Source organism: Coregonus clupeaformis, chromosome 8 (assembly GCF_020615455.1).
Source record: "Coregonus clupeaformis isolate EN_2021a chromosome 8, ASM2061545v1, whole genome shotgun sequence".
Taxonomy (NCBI): domain Eukaryota; kingdom Metazoa; phylum Chordata; class Actinopteri; order Salmoniformes; family Salmonidae; genus Coregonus; species Coregonus clupeaformis.
The window spans coordinates 56,509,394-56,533,774 of record NC_059199.1 but is presented as its reverse complement, the minus strand read 5'-3'; the positions used below and the strand labels follow the sequence as shown (position 1 = coordinate 56,533,774).

The window sequence follows — 24,381 nt, the reverse complement described above, 5'->3', positions numbered from 1 at the left end:
CACCACAAGCTTCACCACAGGTTTCACCAATGGCCTCACGTGGACTTGCTGATCAGAAACCTGGGTTGGTACAGGAACCTCCACCTGGGCTGTTACAGCATCCCTGTGAAGATTTGACCATATAACCAGGTAAAATGGACTCTGTCTGTGTCTGTGTCTGTCTGTCTGTGTGTCTGTGTGTGTGTGTGTGTGTGTGTTAGGTAGAAAGAGAGGTCGTTACCTGGGAGCCTCAGTAGATTTAGCCATAATTCTTGTTCTCTTCTGTGTATTGTGAGAAATATGTACACATTGTTAAAACCAGCTCATCCTATTTACATTAGCAGTACATAAATAAACCATAATGGTTTAATAATAATCTGTAATATCAATGTTTTCTACACATTTGTCTTTTTAATTCTAAAATCATACCTTTCTCCCTCTCTTCGGCATGGTGGATCTGAAGGAAATGTGTACCTGTTTGAGGAAATGTGTGTGCTTGGAACATTGCATGTAGTGATGCATGCAGTGAACAATGTCATAACGGTTGATGTAATGAACATTCCGTGCAGAGGTATCAATCCCATTGAATGAAATATTAAAACTCCATCCACAGAATTAAATGGAACACAGTCCATACATATACACTGAGTGGACAAAACATTAAGAACACCTTCCTAATATTGAGTTGCACATACACAATCCATGTCTCAATTGTCTCAAGTCTTATAAATCCTTCTTTAACCTGTCTCCTCCCCTTCATCTACACTGATTGAAGTGGATTTAACAAGTGACATCAATAAGGGATCAAAGCTTTCACCTGGATTCACCTGCTAAGTCTATGTCATGGAAAGAGAAAAAGTGCAGTAGGTGTAATCTTTGTCAGTGAGTAATGGCCAGTGGGACCACATTGGGACTAATTGGGGAGTTTGGTAGAGTGAGGAGTGTTGGGTATTCAACATAAAAAATAACTCTGTATTGTCACGCCTTGTGACTGCACAGTTTATCTTCAAGGTCTCCAAATCTATCACCTAGCTTATATCAGTGAGAACCTCACTTACGTACAGTACTTGCTCATACAATGGTACACCCAGTGCATTTTGTGTCAGCAACATAAATAAAGACTGATGTTGAGCTATTAGCCCATTTACAATACTGGAAGCAGACAGAATATACGAAAACAGAAAGCAAAAAATCAATAAAGTCATTTTAGTGAGCGGCTTCTGCTGCCCATGTTCCACCATTATTTTATTATTGTAGCAATTACCATTTGAGAATTGGGGCAACAGAAAATACAGGACAAACAGCCACAAATAAGACAAACAAAGGACAAACACCAAAACTCGATAATTACCAGTCAAGTACAAACAGAAATCTCCATTATTCACGCGCTCATTTCCACGGTTGTACCATCATAGCCAGGAGACAGTGCATACATTTTTACAGCTGACGCAAGGGGTGCCACAACACTTAGAGTTTAAAAATAATAAGGGAAATCGCAAAGATAATCTAGAAACTGTACAATATAACATACAGATAACTGTCCTCTATACATTTGAAAAAATCTAATTGCTTTAGTCTGGAGAGCAAGGCATTGGGAGATTTTCAAACTGTAGCTAATAGGTGCATGTACTGTCTATGCATGCGTGATTGAGTGTGTGTTTGTTTGCGTGTGTGCTTATGTACAGGTAACTGCCAAAATAAAGGGAACACGAGTAAATGAGGGATACAAAGAAAGTATGTTGAAAGCAAGTGCTTCCACACAGGTATGGTTCCTGAGTTAATTAAGCAATTAACATCATGCTTAGGGCCATGTATAAAAATAGCCAGTTGCCCATTCATTTGGCTACCATTGCTAGAAGAAGAGATCTCAGTGACTTTATAAGAGGGGTCTCAAAAGAGCACCGGGGGTTTAAAGGGTGTGTGTGTATGTCTCAGTCACCAGATCTCAACCCAATTGAACACTTCTGGGAGATTCTGAAGCGGTGCCTGAGATAGCGTTTTCCACTACCATCAACAAAACACCAAATGATGGAATTTCTCGTGGAAGAATGGTGTCGCATCCCTCCAATAGAGTTTCAGACACTTGCAGAATCTCTGCCAAGGTGCATTGAAGCTATTCTGGCTCGTGGTGACCCAACACCCTATGAAGACACTTTATGTTGATGTTTCCTGTATTTGGGCAGTTACCTGGATGTGTGTCTGTGTTCATAAATTGTGCCTCTCTCCCCTTCTCATTTTCTGTCCACCACTTTGTCATTATCCCTGAGTTGGAGGGGTGAAAGATGTTGGTCGGAGCTTCATCTCAGTGAAAGGGATGGAAAAGTCCTTTCCTTTCCAGGCAGTCCAGATCACACCCTGAGACACAGAGACAATTCAGTTAACAAACAACCCCAAAATCTAATTGATTGTTCTCGAATAGTTGCCTTGGATTACTTTGGTGACATAGACTCTGAAATAGTGAAATGAGGTATGAAGTCAGCTGGCATTACCTGGTGATTCACACTGGTGTCGTAGAGGCCATTAAGGTTGGCCTCGTGGCAGTTCTTGTACCACCAACCCCCTCTATAGGACATGGCGCAGCGGGTGATGAAAGGCATGGGGTCTCTGTCTCTGGTAGAGAACAGGCGTGCGTTGTGGTAACTCATAGAGTCGCCTACAAAGACGAAAAAGTAGAGAGGGAATGGGAAAAGGGAGGTAGAGTGGAAAGACAGATGGCAGGTGTGAGGAGGGAAACAGGAGGTGTGGAATAGAGGGATAATGAGAAAAGAAGAAGGGATGGGTTTAATGATTATGTGGAAATATGCACAATAAGAAGTCAATCCTTTTTAGTGAACACATTCTGTTCTCACCTGCTGTACCGCTGTACCCAGACACTTTGAGAGCATAGTTCCTCCTAACAGTGTCCACTGTGAATACAGAGTACTTGGCAAACACTGATTCGTCCCCTGCACGGAGGTCCACACGTAGTGTCATTGGTGCCATGCTGGTTAGATTGTGTAGGTTGTCATTACCTATAGATGGATAGAGATGAGTGGGAAACAAGGTGTTATAGCAGACAAAAAACTGTTTACTGCCGAGCTCCTGACGTAAACTATATGTGTTGCCTCTAGGGGGTGCTGAAGACTTATTTTCATCAGATCTACACAGTAGAAATGAGCATGATGCCCCTCAATGATAGAATACTGGATAGTGCGCTACCAGCGCTAATGCTCAGCCAATCGCTCCAATAAAGTTAAAGGGCTTTGATGAATGATAGGCCCTCTGCTACTGCTCTTGGTTGTCCTTCTGTTTGTGCACCAATAGTGCCAGTAGTCGCTTTTTTTCTACCCTCTTGCCATACATTTCCACATTAAATTGATCCTTCTCATCTGGCGTTATACTGTTTAATTTATCTGCCTACCAATGGGTCTATTTACAGAGTTGATCTGTCATGCACTGTGTACATAAGAGTGACATAGTTTAGCTTTTGAGACGTCAATATAACAGTTCTGTTTGATGTTATGCTGGTGCACTGCTGCTGAAGTGGGTGAAAACAAACTTAGTGTGATGAATGACTCTCACCCAGCCAAAATTCCCCACTCAGTTCTCCAAACCCTTTGCTGTAGTTCTTCCAGCCTCTGAAGAAGTCCGTTTTCCCATCCATCCTTCTCTGGAAAACCTGTAAAGCACACACGCTCATACAGCAGACATATACCATCCTTAACCAACCGTTAACTCCCTCTCATGTCAGTTAAAGGAAAATACCACTCCAAAACTATTTTGGTATTTGGTATTTCATTAGTCCACTTTTGATCCAGTCCCAATTTTTTTTTGCATGTCAGCAATCAAGTCTTCAAGATAAACTTATTTTGAAAGTTCTATATCTTGAAAACTTGATTGCAGACATGCAAAACATTTTGGGACTGTATCAACAGTGGACTAATGAAATACAAAATAGCAAAATATAGTTTTTGAGTGGTATTTTCCTTTAAGGGATATTGCCATTATGCAGTCAAATGTATTTCATTTGCCACAAATAATGCTAAATCTATTGTCTACATCTGAATATATTTTAAATAGCAATCTCTCTATTCACCAACAGTATAGACACATGGTCCCTCTCACAATCATCTTCTCTTACCGTCCAGCCGCCTCCATCAGTCACCTGGTCGCAGTAGACCAACACTGGTTTTCCCTGCTTTCCCTTGGGGAAGATCTCCACCTCTCCAGACTCATGTATCCCGTTTAGCAGCTCCTGGGAACAGTCACTTGGGAAGGGGTATCGGAGATTCCCTGACAGACAAAATCAAAAAGAGAGCCCAACTTTATGAAGCTGTGCTTTCGATGTATTTATTTCGTTTTTATTTCGTTTTTTTTAATAAAGTCAAATACCACTTACCTGTGGTGAACTCAGTGGAAATTGTAGCAGTGTAGCTCCCCCCCCTCTCTCCCTGTAGCTGCACCGTGTACTTGGACATGGGATGCAGCCTGGTTAACTTGAACTCTGTTACTGTGGAGTCAATGGTAACCTCCTGTTGAGAAGAAATAGGTAATCTGTCTAGACCAGAGTTTGTTGCATTTTGTCCTAATTTACTATACTGAATAAAATAGAATGTGTGTCTGTCTCCACCTTTTAATCAGTGTTCCTCACCTGCATCTCCTGTCCCTCCGTTTGATAGGTCAGCTTGTAGCTTCCCACGGCGGCAGAGGGTGCTTTCCATGTCAACAACGCTGAGCGAGGAGTCACCTGACTGGCCTTCAGGTCACGCGGGACTTCCCCGACTTTCGCGGATCCTGCCAGATGGACATGGACACAATCACAAGAAGCTCAGTTGTGGGATTCAATGAAAAGATCAGCCTTCCTTTTCTTCTCGGTCTTAGGTGAGTTGATTGGTTTAAGCATTAAGGTAGTTTGAGAGGGTGTGTGTGCGGACTGACCACCGGTAGTGGTGAAGACGGTGATGGCGGCAGAGCTGTCCAGGTTGCCCAGCTGACTGGTGACTGTGACCGTGTACATAGTGGAGCCCTGCAGGCCTTTCAGCTGTTGCTCCGCCGCGTTGCCCGATACAGTGATCTTCGCATCATCTGACCCTTGGTTGACATAGAAACAAGTAAGCGGCGGAGAGAGAGCAGGTGAGAGGCAGGGGAGAGAGGTAGGCAGCAGGATTTAATTTATTTCTCAGTGTTTATATTGTAATGCTGTTGGGGTGGTCATAAACGGACTGTCCAATACAAATACTATGATCTCATCTTGCCTGTGGAAAGCTCCAACTGGAAAGGAAATGCTCTAAAAGCCCCACAGGGTATTGTTGTAATGGATATCCAACTTATGATACCCCTTACCTTTTTCAGAGCCATAAACTATGACGTAACGGTCGACCGTTGCCAGTGCTGGTCGCCATAGCAGCAAGGCCTTGGTGTCTGTGACATTAATGGCCCTGAGATCCGTTGGAGGGTCAGGGACTAAGATCGGTTTGGGTTTGAAAAAATGAAGCCAAGAGAAAGGGAGCGTTAGTTATCACAATGTGAAATCAAACCCCTTCGATATATCATTAGATTTAGCAACATACATAGGAATCTCATTCTTGCTAATAAAGTATTTTGAAATTGAAGTTGAAACAGCTCCAGAATAGACCATTTAAGAAAATATGAAAATGCACAGATCTTTCTCAGATCCTGCACCTGCTAGAACAATTATGAGAACACAGAACCCATATAAAATGCAGAGAAAAACACCATACACACGAAAGTAAGAAACAAAACAAAAAATACATCTCTAATGTGGTTTTTAATGCTTAACTTAAATTTGTTGACCAAGACACCACCAAGGACCAAAAAAAGTGGCTGTTGATAGTCTAACTTCCTATAATTTACAATCTGACAACTTCCTGTAAATTAGCATTAATCCTAAAACTGAAAGTCAACAGTATGACTGAAGTAAACTTACGTGTCATAACCAGGTCTTTGATTGCATCGCTCTCGTCCAGTCCAAGGACGGATATCACGCTGACCTCATAGGAGGACCCTGGAGAGAGCTTTGTCAGTGGCAGAGTGGAATCCACAGAGTCCACTGTTACGGAGAGAGGCTCCCCTGGAATAGAACGGGCAAATTGCGATGTGAATACACAATGAACTGATGTGACTCAACAGCCAGGATTTTGACCAACAGAACATTAGTGTAAGCACCTACCTTCCTGTGTGTGAGTGTAGGTGACCTTGAAGCCACTCACTGGACCTTTTGGCTTGGTCCAGGACACAGAGAGAGACGTCTCAGTCACTTCACTGAAGAGAAGACCTGAGGGAGGCTCTGGACCTGGGCATGGCAGGGGAATATTATGTGTGATTGAGAGTGAAAAAGAGAAACAAAAAATAGAAAGACAAACACAGACAGAAAGATACATAAAAACAAATAAAGACAAATAAAAAGTGTAAGAAAGACAAATATAGAATATATAGAATATAGAAAAATATTGAAAAATATAGAATATATTTGAGAAAGTGAAAATGGAGACTTGAGGTAAGTCATACTACATATACGGAGAAGAAAGATCAATATACCCTAAAATGTAGGTGCACCCATACTTTTATATTGTACTTCTTGTTTACTCACGCTGTTATTATTAGTGCTCCATTGAGTTTGGGTATATATGTACAGTGCAAACATATATACAGTATACACAGTATAGCATATACTAACACAGACAAAGGTTTCACTGTTAAATGCAGATGTTGGACCCTGGAAAGCAGCAAGGGAAAAGGATGAAATATTAATGTTGAGCTGGTCTTTTGATCCTGAAAAAAAAAAGAAGTTGGCAGGAAAGAGAAAAAGTTAAAATTGTTATAACAGAAGACAGGAAAAATTGAAGTGATGTTGATAACAAATACATACCCCAAATTATTTTAATACAAGAATAGGAGAGATAAAGCAAGAGAAAGATAATTTCTAAGGAATAAGAAATGTGTTGACCAACAGATTTTCAACCTTGAGTGAGAAGAATCCTGCCATAATGATTCCAAATACCATTTGAAACCTCACCCTCTGAAAAAACAAAAAAACGAGGTAATCGTTAAAAGCTTTTTTTTTTTTTTTTTACAAATACATTTAAAAAAGACTCATAGGATTAAAATCTGTACATTTCACGCTTAAGATCAGGAAAAACCATAGGGACCAACCATGGTCTTACCCTGGGTTTTGTGAGTGATGAAGGGAGCCAATGAAGGTTGCTGACTTAAAGCTTACCCTAAGTGAGAGAAGATCAGACCAGCAGTGAATGGCGGTTGTGGCTGAATGGTTGAAGTCTTTTAGACTGTCTCATGAATAGAGTAATTTTCATTAGTACAGTGCCTTTAGAAAGTATTCACACCTCTTTTAACTTTTTCCACATTTTGTTGTGTTACAGCCTGGATTTGTATTGATTAAATTGAGATTTTGTGTCACTGATCTACACACAATACCCCATAATGTCAAAGTGGAATTTCGTTTGTAGAAAATCTTTGAAATTAATAAAAAATTAAAAGCTGAAATCTCTTGAGTCAATAAATATTCAACCCCTTTGTTATGGCAAGCTTAAATAAGTTCAGGGGTAAAAATGTGCTTAACAAATCGCATAATAAGTTGCATGGATTCATATAGTGTTAAATAACAGTGGTTAACATGATTTTTGTATAACTACCCCAGCTCTGTACCCCACACATACAATTATCTATAGGGTCCCTCAATCAAGTAGTGAATTTTAAGCACAGATTCAACCACAAAGACAAGGGAGGTTTTTTAATGCCTCGCAAAGAAGGGCACCGATTGGTATATGTGTAAAAATTAAAAGCAGATGCTGAATATCCCCTTGAGCATGGTGACATTATTAATTAGGCTTTGGGTGGAGTATCAATACATCCAGTCACTACAAAGATACAGGCATCCTTCCTAACTCAGTTGCCGGAGAGGAAGGAAACTGCTCAGGGATTTCACCATGAGGCCAATGGTGATTTTAAAACAGTTACAGAGTTTAATGGTTGTGATATGAGAAAACTGAGGGTGAGGGTGGATCAACAACATTGCAGTTACTCCACAATACTAACCTAAATGACAGAGTGAAAAGAAGGAAGCCTGTACAAATTCCAAAACATGCATCCTGTTTGCAACAAGACACTTAAATAATACAGCAAAAAATGTGGCAAAGAAAATAACTTTTTGTCCTGAATACAAGTGTTATGTTTGGGGCAAATCCAACACATCATTGAGTACAACTCTTCATATTTTCAAGCATGGTGGTGGCTGCATCATGTTATGGGTTTGCTTGTCAACGGCAAGGATTAGGGAGTTTTTTTAGGATAAAAAGAAATGGAATACAGCTATAAGGACAGGCAAAATCCTAGAGGAAAACCTGGTTGTCTGCTTTCCAACAGACACAGGGAGACAAATTCACCTTTCAGCAGGACAATAACCTAAAACACAAGGCCAAATCTACACTGGAGTTTCTTACCAAGACGACATTGAATGTTGAGTGGCCTAGTTACAGTTCTGACTTAAATCGGCTTCAAAATCTATGGCAAGATTTTAAAATGGCTGTCTAGCAATGATCAACAATCAACTTGACAGAGCTTGAAGAATTTAAAAAAGAATAATGCGCAAATATTGTACAGGCTATTGTATTCAGGCTGTAACACAACAAAATGTGGAATAAGTCAAGGGGTGTGAATACTTTCTGAAGGCACTGTATGTGCTTAACACATGGATGTGTTTGGGTTGACATACTGTCCATGTACAAAATGGAAAACACAGGCTGTATGTGATATGTCGTATATGGACTAGGGAGGCTATGTAATCGTGTTGATTGTGTAAGATTTATCACTGATCAAAAACCTGCATCTGCAACTGTTACAAAAGTAATTATTATATATTATATAGCGGAAATTACCTTAATGAAAGAGTATCCCTCAACATAACCTACATTTTGGAGATTATGAACTCATGTTCACATTTTCTGATGGGATGTGCTTCAAATAGTTTCCCAGTTAGGAACAGCCCATGTTTTGGCAATCATACCTGTTTTTCCACAATGCACCCAGTATGAACACCACACATCACAATTGCACTAATCACTGCACAACATGGTATAAACAATGATTAGCACAGATGCATGATTGTTTGGTCATTGCATATAAGCAATAATGCCAGAGGAGGTGTGGTATATGGCCAATATACCACGGCTAAGGGCTGTTCTTTTCGCACGACACAACGCAGAGTGCCTGGATACAGCCATTAGCCATGGTATATTGGCCATATACCACAAACCCCAGAGGTGCCTTATTGCTAATATAAACTGGTTACCAACATAATTACAACAGTAAAATGTAAATTTTTGTCATACACATGGTATACGGTCTGATATACCACGGCTTTCAGCCAATCAGCATTCAGGGCTCAAACCACCCAGTTTATAATTTGTAATTAAAGCTATGGATTGATTTACCATTGCTTTAATTAAAAGCTCTTGGTTGTCAAGGACAAACCAAAAGAAACACAGCTCACGGTATCAATAAGCAGATGATGCAAATTAACAACAAACATGATGAAGTACTGTAATTCAGGAAGTTACAGTATCAAGAGTGTGACAGCTCTTGAAATGGATATGGATCAAGCAGCTGTGTAAGTATACCTCACCTAAAATGGTGTGAGGATGTATCGGCATCTAACTTGGGTGTCTTGAATAACTTGCATAGTTCAAGAAAAGAGAAGTCCTGTGCTTGAACAATGAGCTAATGAACCCTTGTAGTAGTTGGTAGAGATTTAACTATGGCAAGTACCTGTGCTGACGATGATTCTGTGAATTTTGGAGCGTAGTCCGGGACCCTTCCCAAACACGGACAGGGAATAGCGTGTCTGTGGATGGAGATTCTGGAATGGGAATAAGCGAGCCGACCCTGGAAGGACTTTGGAGAACTTGATTGTACCCCCGTCACCAACTTTAGCCAAAGTATTACTGTTGCTGTTCTGTCTATGGTTATCACTTTTGCTATTGGTAACAGTGTTCTCCTCCACTCCCCCCTTACCTTGACTCACCCCCATTTCACTTTCCTCCTCATTCCCGTTGTTCTCCTTCTCAGTTTTTGCCTCCCCCTCCCCTTCCTCCTCACTATCCTCCTCTGACTCACTCTCCCTCTCCTCCACTTCCTCTTCCTCCTCTTTCTCTGCCTCATTCTTACTTCCATGCTCTTCCCGGGTTACTATGAAATTTCTGTACATCCCCTCTGGTGCTCCCCAAACAAGTACGAAACCTCCTGAGGTTATGCTTTGAACCCCCACTGAGTTTAGAGGCTGGCCTGTTTTTCCAGAAGTAGTGGCATCTGATCCATTTATCTGGTTTGGGCTGTCTTTTGAATCAGCAGTCTTACTCACTTGGCTACCTTTGTCATGATGACCTGTTTTTGAATCTTGGCCCCTTTGGCTCAAACTACCGTTATTTCTCATATATGTTTGACTTCGTGCTATTTTACTAGCTGTGGCATTTGTTCTCTTGAGGAGAGTTTTGGGCTTACGGTCTGTGTTTGTGTCATTCTGGCTGTTGCTGTAGGAGCCCTGCTCCACCGGTTGAGTGGTTTGAACGATGATGCCGTTGTCCCTGTTTGTCAGTTTAGGTGGGAAAGGTCTGCGTATGGGGCCTCTTGATGGATGCTGTGGGGGTCTCAGGTTTGTTCGTGTCCTGTTTTGGAATGGTCCCATATTTGGGTGTGGGCGGCGTTGCTGAGTCCACTTAGGAGGTAGACGGCGTAAGGGTGGTGTGCCGCCCACTGTCAGAGTCTTTGACTTGTTTTGTTCAGTTCCAGACGACACCACGTAAGTTGCCCTGTCTCCGTCTGTGCTCATACCATCCTCTGCCACTGCAACATTTTCTTTAGTAGAGTCTGATTCCTCTGAAGTGGAGGAAGATGATGAATAGTCTTCTTTGCCACTCTGTTCTGATTCACTGGATGATGTTGGTGCCCTCTCTGGCTGAGCATCTGGATGGAGGGTTGAGGATTGGGCTGGGGAAATAAGCAATGTCTTTGCAAACACCACTTGTCTGTCAGTCATGGGTTGACCCATACCGGTCTTTGATTCATTTTGTTTTGTGGGAGCTGAAGAAGGTGAACGTGTCCTGTTTTGGAATGGTCTCATATTTAGGTTTGGGCGGCGTTGGTAGGGCCCCTTTGGAGGTAGGCGTCGAAAAGGTGGTGTGCCACCCACTCTCAAAGTCTTTGTCTTGTTTTGTTTGGTTCCAAACAATCCCACGTCAGTTGTTTTCTCTCCATCTCTGCTGATACCCACATCTGCTACAGCAACATTCACTTTATCTGAGTATGAGTCCTCAGAGTTGGAAGGAGATGGTCTATTGCCATTTTGTTCTGATTCGCTGGAGGATGTTGGTTCCCCTTCTGGAGGTAGGTTAGAGGATTGGGATTGGGGAACAGGCAAAGTCTTTGTATTCACCACATCTCTGTCAGCCATGGGTTGACCGATACCGGTCATTGATTCATCAAGTTTTGCAGGAGCTGAAATAAGTGACATGTAGGAAGTAGGTGATACTGGTGAAGGTGAAGAGAAAGTTGAATATGTAGGACTTTGTGTGGTGTGTGGAGCAATGTCATCTGCTTTTCTCTGTGTGTGAATTAACAGGTTGCGCTCAGGAAATGTAGTCTTGGAATGTCTTGTTTCAGACACTTTTAGGGCACTGTCCTCTTTTTCAGCAAACCCCTGCTCTGTTGTGGGTTTACTTTTAACTATTGTGCCATTGACCCTCCCCCCAATGACTCTCTCTCTACGGGTCACATTGACTTTCCTGTGTGTCAATTTAATCTTGTTGACACATTTCTTCCCGTTCAGGTGAACAGTAGTATTCTTTTCTAATGTGGTTGTAGGCTCCAGACCATCTGTCCCTTGTCCTGGCTCATTTGTTTCAGTCTCTGTACCCTTTTTTCTATCAGGTAGGTCCTTTAAGCCGGGAATCACTGTTGGTTGTTCAGAACCAGAGCTCGGAGTGGCATTTTCAGGAAGGCTTCCAACAGGATATGTCTTTGTCGAAGTTCCATCTTTTTCTCCAAGAGGACTTGTCTTCAGCTTAGTGTCTTTCACAGTTATAGCTATAGTCCTGTCCCCAACAATGGGATTTTCTGGTTTAGTGTCAGTATTTAAGGTCTTCTTGACCTTTGGCCCCTCCAATGGATTTCTGCTTGAAGGCTTTTTCAGAAGACTGTGACCCACTCTCCTCCCACCCTGGCCTACTCTTGTACCATTGAAACGGATAGAGCCTCCAATGTATGGCTTCCTGGGCAAGGTTATTCTATCACCTGGTTTATGTACAACCCTGTATTTTGTGTTGACAAGTGGTCTTGTGCTGGTTGTAACAGATGGGACCTCTTTGGTTCCATTGGTGCCTTTGACTGTTACAGAGCCTGGTCCACTGCTATTCTTTCCACGCTCTGGTTCTTCACCATTGGCCTTTGAGTAGAAGATGGCCTTCACAGGCTTTGTATTCCCTGCTGGGTCTTCATCATGGCTTTCTACTCCTGGTGCTACCTGTATGGTCACAGTGTCCATGGTCACCCTGGATATTGTCTTTGTGGATCTTCCTAAAGGCATGAAGCGATCATTTGTAATCAAAGATAACAAAATGTTTTTTGATCCAACTACAAGAGGGAAGCACTGTTAGATCCAAATGGGAAAATCAAAAATATTACATTTTAACTGAACACTTTTAATTATCCTGTTTTCCAACAACACCTGCATTGACAATAGTTGGCCTATACAGTGGGGAAAAAAAGTATTTAGTCAGCCACCAATTGTGCAAGTTCTCCCACTTAAAAAGATGAGAGAGGCCTGTAATTTTCATCATAGGTACACGTCAACTATGACAGACAAATTGAGATTATTTTTCTCCAGAAAATCACATTGTAGGATTTTTAATGAATTTATTTGCAAATTATGGTGGAAAATAAGTATTTCGTCACCTACAAACAAGCAAGATTTCTGGCTCTCACAGACCTGTAACTTCTTCTTTAAGAGGCTCCTCTGTCCTCCACTCGTTACCTGTATTAATGGCACCTGTTTGAACTTGTTATCAGTATAAAAGACACCTGTCCACAACCTCAAACAGTCACACTCCAAACTCCACTATGGCCAAGACCAAAGAGCTGTCAAAGGACACCAGAAACAAAATTGTAGACCTGCACCAGGCTGGGAAGACTCAATCTGCAATAGGTAAGCAGCTTGGTTTGAAGAAATCAACTGTGGGAGCAATTATTAGGAAATGGAAGACATACAAGACCACTGATAATCTCCCTCGATCTGGGGCTCCACGCAAGATCTCACCCCGTGGGGTCAAAATGATCACAAGAACGGTGAGCAAAAATCCCAGAACCACACGGGGGGACCTAGTGAATGACCTGCAGAGAGCTGGGACCAAAGTAACAAAGCCTACCATCAGTAACACACTACGCCGCCAGGGACTCAAATCCTGCAGTGCCAGACGTGTCCCCCTGCTTAAGCCAGTACATGTCCAGGTCCGTCTGAAGTTTGCTAGAGTGCATTTGGATGATCCAGAAGAGGATTGGGAGAATGTCATATGGTCAGATGAAACCAAAATATAACTTTTTGGTAAAAACTCAACTCGTCGTGTTTGGAGGACAAAGAATGCTGAGTTGCATCCAAAGAACACCATACCTACTGTGAAGCATGGGGGTGGAAACATCATGCTTTGGGGCTGTTTTTCTGCAAAGGGACCAGGACGACTGATCCGTGTAAAGGAAAGAATGAATGGGGCCATGTATCGTGAGATTTTGAGTGAAAACCTCCTTCCATCAGCAAGGGCATTGAAGATGAAACGTGGCTGGGTCTTTCAGCATGACAATGATCCCAAACACACCGCCCGGGCAACGAAGGAGTGGCTTCGTAAGAAGCATTTCAAGGTCCTGGAGTGGCCTAGCCAGTCTCCAGATCTTTGGAGGGAGTTGAAAGTCCGTGTTGCCCAGCGACAGCCCCAAAACATCACTGCTCTAGAGGAGATCTGCATGGAGGAATGGGCCAAAATACCAGCAACAGTGTGTGAAAACCTTGTGAAGACTTACAGAAAACGTTTGACCTGTGTCATTGCCAACAAAGGGTATATAACAAAGTATTGAGCAAATACTTATTTTCCACCATAATTTGCAAATAAATTCATAAAAAATCCTACAATGTGATTTTCTGGATTTTTTTTCTCATTTTGTCTGTCATAGTTGACGTGTACCTATGATGAAAATTACAGGCCTCTCTCATCTTTTTAAGTGGGAGAACTTGCACAATTGTTGGCTGACTAAATACTTTTTTCCCCCACTGTATGCTGTTAAACCTGCAGGGAAAAGTGGAAAGATTATTATATTTGGACATCAAAACAACCTTGCCATTCATTGTTCGGGTGCTGAAATATTCAATGTGGTGAGTTAAGTGTGTGCTGCAACTGTCGAGAAAGAGAGAACCATAAATCATCAAACATAAAGAATGAAAATGAAAATATATTTTACAAAGAGAGATCAGCTTAGCTCCAGGAGGAGTTTTTATATTGTACCTAAATTCATTTCAAGCTATTTTCATTTCACTTCCAGTGACCTGCTCTATTGAATAATGACTTGCCTAGACATGTTAACTTTAGTGGGATAACACTTCACAGGAGCAGGACTGGCCTCCCTTGCATATTAATTCACATTGCCAGGGAATCCAATTTGTTTCATAGATTTCTCTCTCTTTTTAAACATAATGATGACTTTCTCTTTCTCTCCTGCTTCTTCTGCTTAGTTCACAATTTATTTGTTGTTTCATGACTGTATAACTCTTATCTTAAAATATATTATACTTTTTATGGTCATTATTTCCAAATAAACTAATAAAGAATATGATACACTAAATAAAGATTGCTTCTTATACAATCTATTTTCTGGATATTTTCATATGCAATGTAGTAACTAAAGTAAGCAACCCCCTCATCCAATAAAACTCACCAGGTGTGACTTGGACTGTTGCTGGCTTGCTCTTGATCCTGCCTTTTTCAGCCACTAGTGTAATGTCATACAAATGCCCCGGGTCCAAACCGTCAATCTGGGCAGAGTCCCTCTCAGGGGGCAGGGTCAGGTCTTGTCTTCCCTTGGCTGTTCCGTCTGTCTGATTGGGTGCAACAGTTAAGCGATACCTGTCGATGTCTCCTTGCGATTGTTCCCATTGGACAACTGCAGATGTTGTGGTTGTCTTCACAACTTGAAGGTTTGTGGGTCCAGAGATAACTGGGTGGTGGGTCGGGGAAAAGCATTGGGAAAAAACGACTTAGCATTTATATTTATTGATAACCGAAGTAACAGATGATAATAAGGGGATACAAAATGTGGTTTCCTGACTCACGGGTTGTGAATTCTGCTGTGCTCTCAGTGCCCATTCTCCCATTTATTTCTCCCTTGATTGTCACTGTGTACTCTTGCCCGGCCGCCAGCCCTGTTTGGGTGTAGGTCACGAGCTTCCCTCCAACTTGAGATGTTATCTGTTGATCGCCCTCTTTCTGTGTGGCACAGAAAATGATAAAGTCAATGTTAGAACAGATATCAGGAGGATTAATAATAATAATGATTAAATGGCCTACTGGTATTTCAATTAATTTGCTAAAGTAATGGTAATCAGAATCTGTGTTAAAGATTATATAGAATGGGTGCATGTACTGTATGCTTACCAGCAGGGAGAGTAGGCTAATTTACTAATTCTGTCAAGCCGAAGCCTATATTGAGATATTTTGGCAACGTCAATCGAGCCAACTCTAAATTAGCAACTGGACTCAAATGTATTGTCCACAATGGGCCTCACAATCACGTTACTACACAAGTCAACAGCTATGCAGTACAACATCATCAGACAAAATAGAAACATTATGTCTCTGTTGGGAATTATAACTTGGGTGGGCAGCTTTTTTTAATATTATTATTTTCTTGGCAATGAGATAAACAGTCTCATTTACATTTTACATTTACGTCATTTAGCAGACGCTCTTATCCAGAGCGACTTACAAATTGGTGCATTCACCTTATAGCCAGTGGGACAACCACTTTACAATGTTTTTTTATATTTAGAGTATATTTTTAATTTTCATTTGTTATATATATATTGTTTTTATTTATTTATTTTGTTTCTTTTTATTTATTTATTTTATTTATTTATTTTTGTGGGGGAGGGGGGGGGTAGAAGGATTACTTTATCCTATCCCAGGTATTCCTTAAAAGAGGTGGGGTTTCAAGTGTCTCCGGAAGGTGGTCAGTGACTCCGCTGTCCTGGCGTCGTGAGGGAGCTTGTTCCACATATTCCAATGATGTAATAGTACTATTGTGAAAGTATTTCATTATTAACATATAGGGGAAACCCAGTAGATCACAAAGCTTTGACAAATGGTGTCACACAAAAAAACATTACAGTATACACAGCATCTGGCAACACCACTCAACTATGGTCAGCCATTCACGTTCCAACTTTCGCAATTTCCTTTTTTGGTATGTGATCATTTGAGAAACCAACTTATAAAAGAAGTGATGCAGACAATTACATTGATGGAAGTTACAATCTATCTGCAATATTAAGCTGATCTACCCTCTACAGTATATAAAAAAAAATATATATATATATATAAAAAACATATAAAAGATGCTATTAAAACAAAAACAGTATCAGCTTGTTATTCTTCAATCTATGTATTGGAAAACGCCAGTATTTCCATTAATTTAAAAGCAGTAGTTTCAGGGTTTACTCAATTACTCCAATATGGGGCTGTTCTCCGAGTTTTTCTCCATTGTATAATATATTTTCTCATAGGGGAAATGGGACCCAGCTGGATTGCCGTGTTGCCCATCATTGATCTGTGTGTCATATGCCTCAACATTTTCAGCAGTAATTTCAAGAGATGAGTGTGTTGTTGTGCTTTATCTTGCACAATGTGGGGTTTGCCCCCTGTTTACTCTACGTGTGTTGTTTATCTGTAAACATGAGAGATGACTGTATATCTCCCTCATTCATTCTCTTCTGCTATGTGTCACAGCTGCCGACCAGTGAAGTCATTTCTCTGGTCAGGGCCATGTTTTTGACAGTGTTTATGGCTGCCCTAGCAACAAGCATCCCACATATTTTCTTCTCCCTTGCTGCCCACTCTCTCTTTCTCCCATTATCCTTCCCTCTCCCTAACTGTTGTTGCTATGACTTTCTCCTTTGCTCATTGTCCTCATCCCTAATTTTCTCTCCTCTCTTCAGTTGTATTTATTCCCTTTACAAGGATGTTCTCACTTCCGCCATATTTCTTCTCACACCTACCCCTGTCACGTATGGAAAAATAGGCTGTTTCCCCTGTTGTTGTTTTTTATGAAGAACAATAATCTCATTCACACATTGAAAGAATTACATTAAGTAGGAAAAAGAGGGGAGTGGGATTTGTGCTAGGTTGTTTCATCTTTGTACCATTTCCCTACCTTTTCCTCTGGTCCTTTTGGTTGTCATTAAGGTGTTTCTCTTTGTTACTGTGTTGTAGATTAGTATTTTAATGACATAGATACTGCTTCTCTAGAGTGCTTGTGTCTGCTGTAATAGCAAGGTCCAATAACATGTGCATGATGAGTACCAATCGAGTTTGTCATTGTTAAGTCTGACATCACCCCTCTGTGCAGATTGGGAGCATATGTTTTATTAAAGCTCCAATGCAGCTGTTTTTTAAATCTCAATATCAAATCATTTCTGGGTAACAATTAAGTACCTTACAGTGATTATTTTCAATTAAAATGGTTAAAAATAAACAAAATTAGCTTAGCAAAGAGCAATTTCTCAAGCAAGAATTTTGCTAGGACTGTCTGGGAGTGGTCTGAGTGGGGAGGGGAGAATTGAAAAATAGCTGCTATTGGCAGAGAGGTTTGGAACTCTTTCTTATTGGTCTATTAACTAATTTACCGCCTGGTGATGCCTCCGAAACTCCATCCCACATTTGAGTAATTTAGCAGACGCTCGAGTGATTTACAGTAAGTAGTGAGCGCATAAATATTTTTTCTTTTTCGAACTGGTCCCCGTGGGAATCAAACCCACAACCCCACAACCCTGGCGTAGCAAGCACCATGCTCTACCAACTGAGCCACACAGGAGGCCCCAAAACAGGTGGACATTTCAGACAGGCTTTTCAAACAGCTCTTACGCTAAAAGGGCATTATCATCATTTTCACAATTTCACAGTATTAGTCCAACCTCATAGTGTGGAAATATACACTGCTCAAAAAAATTAAGGGAACACTTAAACAACACAACCTAGATCTGAATGAATGAAATAATCTTATTAAATACTTTTTTCTTTACATAGTTGAATGTGCTGACAACAAAATCACACAAAAATTATCAATGGAAATCAAATTTATCAACCCATGGAGGTCTGGATTTGGAGTCACCCTCAAAATTAAAGTGGAAACCACACTACAGGCTGATCCAACTTTGATGTAATGTCCTTAAAACAAGTCTAAATGAGGCTCAGTAGTGTGTGTGGCCTCCATGTGCCTGTATGACCTCCCTACAACGGCTGGGCATGCTCCTGATGAGGTGGCGGATGGTCTCCTGAGGGATCTCCTCCCAGACCTGGACTAAAGCATCCGCCAACTCCTGGACAGTCTGTGGTGCAACGTGGCGTTGGTGGATGGAGCGAGACATGATGTCCCAGATGTGCTCAATTGGATTCAGGTCTGGGGAACGGGCGGGCCAGTCCATAGCATCAATGCCTTCCTCTTGCAGGAACTGCTGACACACTCCAGCCACATGAGGTCTAGCATTGTCTTGCATTAGGAGGAACCCAGGGCCAACCGCACCAGCATATGGTCTCACAAGGGGTCTGAGGATCTCATCTCGGTACCTAATGGCAGCCAGGCTACCTCTGGCGAGCACATGGAGGGCTGTGCGGCCCCCCAAAGAAATGCCACCCCACACCATGACTGACCCACCGCCAAACCGGTCATGCTGGAGGATGTTGCAGGCAGCAGAACGTTCTCCACGGCGTCTCCAGACTCTGTCACGTCTGTCACGTGCTCAGTGTGAACCTGCTTTCATCTGTGAAGAGCACAGGGCGCCAGTGGCGAATTTGCCAATCTTGGTGTTCTCTGGCAAATGCCAAACGTCCTGCACGGTGTTGGGCTGTAAGCACAACCCCCATCTGTGGACGTCAGGCCCTTATACCACCCTCATGGAGTCTGTTTCTGACCATTTGAGCAGACACATGCACATTTGTGGCCTGCTGGAGGTCATTTTGCAGGGCTCTGGCAGTGCTCCTCCTGCTCCTCCTTGCACAAAGGCGGAGGTAGCGGTCCTGCTGCTGGGTTGTTGCCCTCCTACGGCCTCCTCCACGTCTCCTGATGTACTGGCCTGTCTCCTGGTAGCGCCTCCATGCTCTGGACACTACGCTGACAGACACAGCAAACCTTCTTGCCACAGCTCGCATTGATGTGCCATCCTGGATGAGCTGCACAACCTGAGCCACTTGTGTGGGTTGTAGACTCCGTCTCATGCTACCACTAGAGTGAAAGCACCGCCAGCATTCAAAAGTGACCAAAACATCAGCCAGAAAGCATAGGACCTGAGAAGTGGTCTGTGGTCACCACCTGCAGAACCACTTCTTTATTGGGGGTGTCTTGCTAATTGCCTATAATTTCCACCTGTTGTCTATTCCATTTGCACAACAGCATGTGAAATGTATTGTCAATCAGTGTTGCTTCCTAAGTGGACAGTTTGATTTCACAGAAATGTGATTGACTTGGAGTTACATTGTGTTGTTTAAGTGTTCCTTTTATTTTTTTGAGCAGTGTATATAAATCATAGGGAAATCACATTTTTTGACTGCACTGGGCTTTTAAGGGACAATTACAGTGGGTGACCTGCAAGTGAAAAGTTGCACACATGGCCCGGATATTGTATTAGATCATAACAATGTACCCTTTTTTATACATAGTGTCCAGGCTACTGTATGTTAAGTGAACTGGAACTCAATAGGAAGTTAAGCGTCCAGCACTAGACTACATCATTCTGTAGTGCAAATCAGTGAAACATTAATAACATCCTGTACTCAAAACAAAGAGCACAAAGGCAGCTTTGAATGCAATTGGTAGCATATGTCTCTGTGAATTCACTGAAATTCATTTATTTCATCCATTAGCTACCTTTGATATTGGAAACTGGATTTGATCTCTTTAATCCACTGATTGATACCATGAGCTGCTGAACAAATTTAATACAACAACACACTTAAAATATTATGTCCTCCATTCTGTGGTTACTATGGCTGTGAATCCAACCATATAAGTTGAACCAGTATGTACTGAGGTGACAGTTTGTTAACGCCAAACGTCATTAAACAGAAACTGGCTAAATGTCCACTGCTATTTATTTTGGCAAAGCGTTTGAATATCTGCACATTTACAGCATCTATAAAACCATGTTATGTACTCCAATAGTCCACTAATGGGTTTTGCTCAGTGAAACTCATTTTTTGCCATTTGAAAGTCTTACATTTACATTTTAGTCGACGCTCTTATCCAGAGCGACTTACAGTTAGCGAGTGCATACATTTTTCATACTGGCCCCCCGTGGGAATCGAACCCACAACCCTGGCGTTGCAAGCGGCATGCTCTACCAACTGAGCTACAGGAGGTCTTCGAAGGCTTAGTGAAATTAATGACTGAATTGAAATAGAAAAACACAGTAATAGTGAGTTAAGAGGGCTTGAGAGTCATCTGTTTCTGACATGGCCTGAGGCTCCCCTGCCTGTAACTGTTGCGTATGGAGTCACCTTTCAGTTGTGTGATGGACTTCTGCTGCTCAGCTGTCAAACTGTGGTGTGTTACTGTTCTCAAGGTCAATCTTTTTGGATTGAATTATTTTGGCATGATTTGCACTCTTTGGTATAGAAAACTAAGGGCTCTATTAAATCCGTATCGTGGAGGTTCATGGTTACAACATGATTGAAATTTAAAGGCAATGTTCCGGCGTTAGCGGAGACTGCATTCACTGTAAATGCTGTATACACTGACATAGCTCTTTCCATGACATAGACTGACCAGGTGAATCCAGGTGAAAGCTATGATCCCTTATTGATGCCACTTGTTAAATCCAGTTCAATCAGTGTAGATGAAGGGGAGGTGACACAATTGAGACATGGATTGTGTATGTGTGCCATTAAGAGGGTGAATGGGCAAGACAAAATATTTAAGTGCCTTTGAACGTGGTATGGTAGTAGGTGCCAAGCACACCGGTTTGTGTCAAGAACTGCAACGCTGCTGGATTTTTCAAGCTCAACAGTTTCCCGTGTGTATCAAGAATGGTCCACCACCCAAAGGACATCCAGACAACTTGACAACTGGGGGAAAGCATTGTAGTCAACATGGGCCAGCATCCCTGTGGAACGCTTTTGACACCTTGTGGAGTCCATGCCCCGACGAATTGGAAGGTGTATTAGGAAGGTGTTCTTAATGTTTTGTACACTCAGTGCATTCGGAAAGTAATCAGACCCCTTGACTTTTTCCACATTTGTTATGTTACAGCCTTATTCTAAAATTGATTAAATTGTTTTTTTCTTCTCATCAATCTACACACAGAACTGCCGTTCTGCGGCCAACAAGGCAGAGATAATCTCAGCCTATGCTACCCTCCAGTCCCTCGACTTCTTGGCGCTGACGGAAACATGGATTACCACAGAAAACACTGCTACTCCTACTGCTCTTTCCTCGTCTGATCATGTGTTCTCGCATACCCCAAGAGCATCTGGTCAGCGCGGCGGTGGCACAGGAATCCTCATCTCTCCCAAGTGGACTCTTTTCCCCTTGACCCCCCATCTGTCTATATCCTCATTTGAATTCCATGCTGTCACAGTCACTAGCCTATTCAAGCTTAACATCCTTATCATTTATTGCCCTCCAGGTTTCCTTGGAGAGTTCATCAATGAGCTTGACAAGTTCCTTTCCTGTGGATGGCTCACCCCTCACAGTTCTGGGTGACTTTAACCTCCCTACGTCTGCCTTTGACTAATTTCTCTCTGCCTCCTTCTTTCCACTCCTTTCCTTTTTTGACCTCACCCTCTCACCGTCCCCCCCTACTCACAAGGCAGGCAATACGCTTGACCTCATCTTTACTAGATCCTGTTCTTCTACTAATCTCACTGCAACTCCCCTCCAGGTCTCCGACCACTACTTTGTATCCTTTTCTCTCTCGCTCTCCTCCAACACTACTCACTCTGCCCCTACTCAGATGGTAATGTGCCGTCGCAACCTTCGCTCTCTCTCTCCCGCTACTCTCTCCTCTTCCATCCTATCATCTCTTCCCTCTGCTAAATCCTTCTCCCTCCGATCTCCTGATTCTGCCTCCTCAACCCTCCTCTCCTCCCTTTCTGCATCTTTTGACTCTCTATGTCCCCTATCCTCCCGGCCGGCTCGGTCCTCCCCCCCTGCTCCGTGGCTTGACGACTCATTGCGAGCTCACAGAACAGGGCTCCGGGCAGCCGAGCGGAAATGGAGGAAAACTAGACTCCCTGCGGACCTGTCAGCTTTTCACTCCCTCCTCTCTACATTTTCTTCCTCTGTTTCTGCTGCTAAAGCCACTTTCTACCACTCTAAATTTCAAGCCTCTGCCTCTAACCCTAGGAAGCTCTTTGCCACCTTCTCCTCCCTGCTGAATCCTCCTCCTCCTCCCCCTCCCTCCTCCCTCTCTGTGGATGACTTCGTCAACCATTTTGAAAAGAAGGTTAATGACATCCGATCCTAATTTATTAAGTCAAATGACACCGCTGGTCCTGCTCACACTGCCCTACCCTATGCTTTGACTTCTTTCTCCCCTCTCTCTCCAGATGAAATCTTGCGACTTGTGACGGCCGGCCGCCCAACAACCTGCCTGCTTGACCCTATCCCCTCCTCTCTTCTCCAAACCATTTCCGGAGACCTTCTCCCTTACCTCACCTCGCTCATCAACTCATCCTTGACCGCTGGATATGTCCCTTCCGTCTTCAAGAGAGCGAGAGTTGCACCCCTCCTCAAAAAACCTACACTCGATCCCTCCAATGTCAAAAACTACAGACCAGTATCCCTTCTTTCTTTTCTCTCCAAAACTCTTGAGCGTGCTGTCTCTAGCCAACTCTCCTGCTATCTCTCTCAGAATGACCTTCTTGATCCAAACCAGTCAGGTTTCAAGACTGGTCATTCAACTGAGACTGCTCTTCTCTGTGTCACGGAGGCTCTCCGCACTGCTAAAGCTAACTCTCTCTCCTCTGCTCTTATCCTTCTAGACCTATCTGCTGCCTTTGATACTGTGAACCATCAGATCCTCCTCTCCACCCTCTCCGAGTTGGGCATCTCCGGCACTGCTCACTCTTGGATTGCGTCCTACCTGACAGGTCGCTCCTACCAGGTGGCGTGGCGAGAATCTGTCTCCGCACCACGTGCTCTCATCACTGGTGTCCCCCAGGTCTCAGTTCTAGGCCCTCTCCTATTCTCTCTATACAACAAGTCACTTGGCTCTGTCATATCCTCACATGGTCTCTCCTACAATTAATTTTCTCCTGTCCCCCTTCTGATAACCAGGTGGCGAATCGCATCTCTGCATGTCTGGCAGACATATCAGTGTGGATGTCGGATCACCACCTCAAGCTGAACCTCGGCAAGATGGAGCTGCTCTTCCTCCCGGGGAAGGACTGCCCGCTCCATGATCTCGCCATCACGGTTGACAACTCCATTGTGTCCTCCTCCTAGAGTGCAAGGAACCTTGGCTTGACCCTGGACAATACCCTGTCGTTCTCCGCTAACATCAAAGCGGTGACCCGATCCTACAGATCCATGCTCTACAACATTCGCAGAGTACGACCCTACCTTACACAGAAAGCGGCACAGGTCCTAATCCAGGCACTTAAATAAATAAAAAATATGCAGTTTAGCAGACACTTTTATCCAAAGCGACTTACAGTCACGCGTGCATAATTTTTTTTTTTTTTTGTGTATGGGTGGTCCCGGGGATCGAACCCACTACCTTGGCGTTACAAGCGCCGTGCTCTACCAGCTGAGCTACAGAGGACCACTTGTCATCTCCCGTCTGGATTACTGCAACTCGCTGTTGGCTGGGCTCCCTGCCTGTGCCATTAATCCCCTACAATTTATCCAGAACGCTGCAGCCCGTCTGGTGTTCAACTTTCCCAAGTTCTCTCATGTCACCCCGCTCCTCCGCACACTCCACTGGCTTCCAGTTGAAGCTTGCATCTACTACAAAACCATGGTGCTTGCTTACGGAGCTGTGAGGGGAACGGCACCTCCTTACCTTCAGGCTCTGATCAGACCCTACACCCAAGCGAGGGCACTACGTTCATCCACCTCTGGCCTGCTAGCCCCCCTACCTCT

General features: G+C 42.9%; 1 protein-coding gene across 3 annotated transcripts in view; it reads right to left on the bottom strand.

The window, feature by feature from the left end:
* Positions 1-1,987: 1,987 nt before the first annotated feature.
* LOC121571986 (tenascin-X) overlaps positions 1,988-24,381 on the bottom strand; it is a 30,966-nt gene continuing 8,572 nt past the window's right edge. For 2 of the 3 annotated variants that reach the window (XM_041883822.2, XM_041883823.2), the window contains 13 exons: positions 15,362-15,515; positions 14,968-15,246; positions 6,149-6,271; positions 5,906-6,049; positions 5,302-5,421; positions 4,897-5,049; positions 4,610-4,752; positions 4,358-4,490; positions 4,100-4,251; positions 3,541-3,637; positions 2,829-2,990; positions 2,469-2,632; positions 1,988-2,334 (listed from right to left, as the gene is read on the bottom strand). In XM_041883822.2, the coding sequence (XP_041739756.2) occupies positions 2,236-2,334; positions 2,469-2,632; positions 2,829-2,990; positions 3,541-3,637; positions 4,100-4,251; positions 4,358-4,490; positions 4,610-4,752; positions 4,897-5,049; positions 5,302-5,421; positions 5,906-6,049; positions 6,149-6,271; positions 14,968-15,246; positions 15,362-15,515 (1,923 nt within the window). In that variant the 3' untranslated portion in view covers positions 1,988-2,235. Of the gene's footprint in view, positions 2,335-2,468; positions 2,633-2,828; positions 2,991-3,540; positions 3,638-4,099; positions 4,252-4,357; positions 4,491-4,609; positions 4,753-4,896; positions 5,050-5,301; positions 5,422-5,905; positions 6,050-6,148; positions 6,272-9,762; positions 12,565-14,967; positions 15,247-15,361; positions 15,516-24,381 lie in introns of all 3 variants that reach the window. The other variant, XM_045222092.1, reaches the window with a different exon arrangement.